The sequence below is a fragment of the Papaver somniferum genome, chromosome 4, assembly GCF_003573695.1.
Source record: "Papaver somniferum cultivar HN1 chromosome 4, ASM357369v1, whole genome shotgun sequence".
NCBI classification, from domain to species: domain Eukaryota; kingdom Viridiplantae; phylum Streptophyta; class Magnoliopsida; order Ranunculales; family Papaveraceae; genus Papaver; species Papaver somniferum.
In genome coordinates, this window is record NC_039361.1 from 63,993,739 (window position 1) to 63,999,099 (window position 5,361).

At 39.2% G+C, this 5,361-nt stretch overlaps 1 protein-coding gene across 1 annotated transcript; it reads right to left on the minus strand.

The window, feature by feature from the left end:
- Nucleotides 1–863: 863 nt before the first annotated feature.
- On the minus strand, nucleotides 864–5,060 carry LOC113272617 (bromodomain-containing protein DDB_G0278469-like). Its single transcript, XM_026522430.1, has 6 exons — nucleotides 4,997–5,060; nucleotides 2,195–2,265; nucleotides 2,003–2,110; nucleotides 1,777–1,929; nucleotides 1,157–1,703; nucleotides 864–1,018 (listed from the first exon to the last, which is right to left on the minus strand). Exons 1-6 carry the CDS (start codon nucleotides 5,058–5,060, stop codon nucleotides 864–866), a joined length of 1,098 nt encoding a protein of 365 aa, XP_026378215.1.
- Between the last annotated feature and the right edge of the window lie 301 nt (nucleotides 5,061–5,361).

Consider the following 5,361-nt stretch of genomic DNA (forward strand, 5'->3'; position numbering starts at 1 on the left):
ACTTTTTCAAGCACACACAAATAAAACAAAGTAACATGAGAAGATTTCTTACCAAAGCTTCTACAACACCAGGATGTGGTTTCTTTCCTTTGCGCTGTTTATGACCAACTTTCCAGATTATAGCTCTATCAATCTCTTTGGTTGTATTTTGCTCTTTTTGCTGCCAAATAAATGTATCAATACATGAGTCATCAAGAATAGCATAACAACATGGTATTATCTCAGAATATTTCTAAGATAAAACTTTGTAGAGAACTTCAAACAATTATATTTTTAAAGATGCAATAGCTTTCACATGGTGAATATCAAGACTGTAGAACATACCAATTTCACCTCCAATCGGGCGTAACCTTCTCGACTTATGGTATGTGGGGTGGTGTGTTTTGAACGATTTTCTTGCATTTTTATTCTTCTGACCTGAATAGAAAAGTAAAAAAATCATTTGAAAGACTTTAAAGTTTTTAATACAAATATATAGGCATTCTATATAATAGAAATTACTTACTCTGAATTCAATAGAGTCTACATGTTTCACAAACTCTTCCCACTCCCTAACTGTCATGGTCCTGGGCATTAACTTCTCCAGCCGTTTCTTTTGTTCTTCCCCTTGTAGCCGATCCAAAGCGTCGAGTACCAAACCAGCTTTCCTTCACCTTGCTTCTCTAAGATAAGTTCCCATCTTGCTGAAATAATAGTCTTTGTAATACTCAGGCACAATGAATCGGTTCTACAAATAAATTTAAATAATTGAATTAGAATACGCTATGAATTAAATAATTGTTGACTATGACTTAAATAATTATTGACGAATGAAAAGAGTTAAAGAGTTATCAATTGCGAACCGAGACTATCTTCCATATGTTTTATTTGGCTTTATAAGGGACAAGTCTCCAATCCTTGTACGTTAATGGAAGTTTCCGAACAAGCACCCCTAGCACACTGGCAAGTTGCACAGATGGATCACCAATCGGTTGTTCATTAGCGTTGAAGGAAATTGTTCTTTTCGGATCAGCAGAATCTAACTTCAGTGCATACATCTGGGTTGGACCACGTGGAACATATTTTCTTTTCTTTGCTTCTTTTCCTTCTTCACCTTCCTCATTATCATCATTACCACTATCATTTTCTTCTTCCAATTCAGGCTCATCACCATTACCATTATCATTCTCTTCTTCCACATCAGGCTCCACATGATCAGAGTTATCCTCTTCCACAGCTTCCTCCTCCTCTTCCTCTTCTTCTTCATCTTGAAAATCTGCGAGAGTGTCGTGTGGATCCCTAAGTTGAACATTCAGACATGGGCCTGTGCTGCTTGTGTCAAGTTTTCGCTTTACATTCTTTCGCCCCACTCCAGATTTTTCAGTATCTCCTTCAGAGCTTTTTGATTGGGACTTTGCAGTTGTGGTCTGTGAATGTTGAGCACTTTCAGATTGCACATTATTCTTCCTAGTAGCCTGTTTCTTTGTAGTTGGTGATGACATTTTAGCACTTTCAGGTTGTCGACGACGCTTTGGAGTTGTTGCACATCTAGTTAGAGAAGAAACAGCAGCACTTGGTTCTAACTTCTTGTTCCTTGGTGATGATCGCTTACTTTCAGGTGGAAGGGATGGTTCTGCGGACTTGGTTTGAGTCGGGGTTTGCAGCTTTGAAGTGAGTGAAGCACTTTCAGTTGGGGACCGTTGAGTGTTCTGCTTGTTTTTCATCTGCAAAAAGTGTAGCTTAGTTAAAATGAGAAGGTAAGTAGTTTGTTGTGAAATTGAGATGAAAAGTCATTACCTTTATCGCAAACTTCTTGTTCCTTGGTGATGATCGTCTACTTTCAGGTGGAAGGGATGGTTCTGCGGACTTGGTTTGAGTCGGGGTTTGCAGCTTTGAAGTGAGTGAAGCACTTTCAGTTGGGGACTGTTGAGTGTTCTGCTTATTTTTCATCTGCAAAAAGTGTAGCTTAGTCAAAATGAGAAGGTAAGTAGTTTGTTGTGAAATTGAGATGAAAAGTCATTACCTTTATCGCAAAATTCTTGTTCCTTGGTGATGATCGCCTACTTTCAGGTGGAAGGGATGGTTCTGCAGATGGAGAACCTTTATCAGTTTTGGACTGTTTGTTTTTCATCTGCAACAACAATGCATATAGGTTAGTTAAAATGATATGGTGAATAAATTTATTTACACTGAAATTGAGATGAGAATCCTTTACCTTTATGGCCAACTCCCTGACCAGCTTTTTCTTTATTGTTTCCTTGTTAGTCTTTATTATTGCAGTTATGCCTTGCAAAAATATAATCACAGTGGATAAACTTCATGCTTTGGCACAAATATAATCAAATCATACACCTAAAGAGAATAAGGCTACACCTATCAAATCACAAATTCTTACGAATTCTAAATTATACTTCATGCATCGAACAAAGGGGGGATTTTTTGTTATAACACAGAACAAAGACCTAAAAAACTAGAACATGAGCTGCAGAGACAATCATTGAAATGAAAATCATCATAAAAAGACCTAAAATCGAAAATTCCCTAAATTAAATAGGACCCAATACCAATTTCATCATGGAAACAACAAATCCTAAATTGCATGTGAAGATCTGAACATTTATGTGAAGAAAAAAAAAACTCAAAATTACTAAAATAGAAAACAGGAACAAAGAGATTTATTTTCTTAAGATTTGAGAGTATGAGAGATTACCCCTTCGTGAAATCCTTTTCTTGAAAATTTGTTAGGGTTTTCTTCGAAGTTGAAGAGCTCTGAGATTAATAGATAGTTATGGTTTTCTGAAGAGTTTGAGTGATTGAGAGATTGTTAGGGTTTCCTGATGAGAGATTTTTAGGGTTTTCTGATGAGAGATTGTTAGGGTTTTCCGATAAGAGATTGTTAGGGTTAGAGCTTCACAGTTGCAGACATGGCGATAGGTGAGAGATTTTTTTCTTTTTTTTCTGGTGAGAGAGTTTTCTTATTTTTGTGAAGAGTGAAGAGAATAATGATTTTGGGCGCGTTGTGAAAATACTGGGGGGAATTAACATGGGATAGGACACGTTGCAGTGGTCAAACATTAAATATTGTCTGAAAATTTCTTGGGCAGACACGTGACCAAATTTGGGCGGGATCTGGGGCGGGAAAGTGGAATTTTCTGATTGGTCTAAGCAAAAGCATACGGATTGGAAAAGAAACACAATTTTTGACAAACAAACACAAGATTCCCACCGTTAGATTTAGTAGCAGTTGCTTCCCTAACTTTGGTACGTTGGATTAGACAAAATTACAAAAAAAAATTCGTGGTAACACTCTAAGAGCAACTGCAGTGGTCAGACGGACATTATACAACGCCTGGTGTGGGGCGTAAAATATACCAACGCCTGGTGTGGGGCGGGGAGTATACGTTCGCCCGGTGTAGGAAAAAAAAAAGAAAAAGAAAAAAAAGAAAAAATTGGGGCGGAGGTATTATGCCCGCCCCATGCATTTGAAGTTTGTAAAGAGTGGGGCGGAGGTATTAAGCCCGCCCCACACAAAAAAAAAAAAAAAAAAAAGACGGGCGTGCATTATACGTTCGCCTGGTGTGGGGCGTGGACTATACGTCCGTCTGGGGTGGGACTTGGACTATACGTCCGCCTGGTTATGGGGCGTGGACTATATAAACGCCCGACTATATTTGGATTTGATCTTGGTCGCCGACCAAATTTGGTCTGGATTTTAGTCTTTGATCAAATTTTGATCGATGGTCCGTCCCACTGCGCCTATCCACTGGACACTATATTTGGGTTTAGTCGTCCATTGTGGACGCTCTAAGTAACATAGATATAACCTGACTCCGAGCTCGAAACCTGGCGGTAACTGGTAAGTGGACTATTCTAAGTCAGAGACTTCGTAACCTGACCGGTTTTGGCAACTTCGAGACATAACATGGCTCCGAGATCGAAACCTGGCGGTGAGTGGACTACTCTAACTCGGAGACTTCATAAGAACGATGAATCTGTCGATTCATAGGTAAGATGCTTTCATAATATTCCTCCAACCCTTAAACCTGACCGGTTTTGGCAACTTCGAGACATAACATGGCTCCGAGATCGAAACCTGGCGGTGAGTGGACTACTCTAACTCGGAAACTTCATAAGAACGATGAATCTGTCGATTCATAGGTAAGATGCTTTCATAATATTCCTCCAACCCTTAAACCTGACCGGTTTTGGCAACTTCGAGACATAACATGGCTCCGAGATCGAAACCTGGCGGTGAGTGGACTACTCTAACTCGGAGACTTCATAAGAACGATGAATCTGTCGATTCATAGGTAAGATGCTTTCATAATATTCCTCCAACCCTTAAACCTGACCGGTTTTGGCAACTTCGAGACATAACATGGCTCCGAGATCGAAAACTGGTGGTGAGTGGACTACTCTAACTCGGAGACGTCATAAGAACGATGAATCTGTCGATTCATAGGTAAGATGCTTTCATAATATTCCTCCAACCCTTAAACCTGACCGGTTTTGGCAACTTCGAGACATAACATGGCTCCGAGATCGAAACCTGGCGGTGAGTGGACTACTCTAACTCGGAGACTTCATAAGAACGATGAATCTGTCGATTCATAGGTAAGATGCTTTCATAATATTCCTCCAACCCTTAAACATGACCGATTTTGGCAACTTCGAGACATAACATGGCTCCGAGATCGAAACCTGGCGGTAAGTGGACTACTCTAACTCAGAGACTTCATAAGAACGATGAATCTAACCATATACTGGGAATATTCCTTTGGAATATTCTATGTATATCATCACATCATAACCACCCATTCATTTAATTTTTAATTCTATTTCATCTACAACCGTTAATTTTTTTTTTTGTTTAACATCATTCTCATATCTATTCCTTCCTCATCCTTTTCTTTTTTTCCCTCAAATGCATCTCCCCAGTGTGTTCGACGGAGAAACTTCACCTCAAACCACCATTACTCAAACCACCATCACTCAAACCACTTCGGTACAACAGCACCTCCATCACTCAAACCACTGGCAACTTCATCGTCAACGACTCCAACAGCTCCGTTCATTACCATCGTTTTTAACTTCATCGATCTCAGGAGATTACTTCACCAACTTCATCATCACCACACAATGTTGAAGATCGATCTGTAACCCATATCTCGACTAACCACCTCCACCAATTTCCCGAAGTTGAAGATCGATCTGTAACCAAAGCTCAATTAGGGTATATTGTTTTTTTGATTTTTGAATTAGGTTTTTTTCAGTGACTTTTTTGCATTAAAATTTGAATTAGGTTTTTGTTCCTTTCTTATTTGCATGACAGTAATGAAGAAAAGAGGTTTCATGATTCTAGAGAGTTTTCAATTGCTCCAT

Excerpts from the sequence above, each read along its gene's own strand:
- LOC113272617 (XM_026522430.1), bottom strand. The coding sequence starts at position 5,060 with ATGGTAATGAACGGAGCTGTTGGAGTCGTTGACGATGAAGTTGCCAGT. Across the intron at positions 1,930-2,002 it reads ACAAGAATTTTGCGATAAAG|ATGAAAAATAAGCAGAACAC; the intron begins GTAATGACTTTT and ends CACTTTTTGCAG. Across the intron at positions 1,019-1,156 it reads GGAAGAAGAGAATGATAATG|ATTCTGCTGATCCGAAAAGA; the intron begins GTAATGGTGATG and ends CACTGAAGTTAG.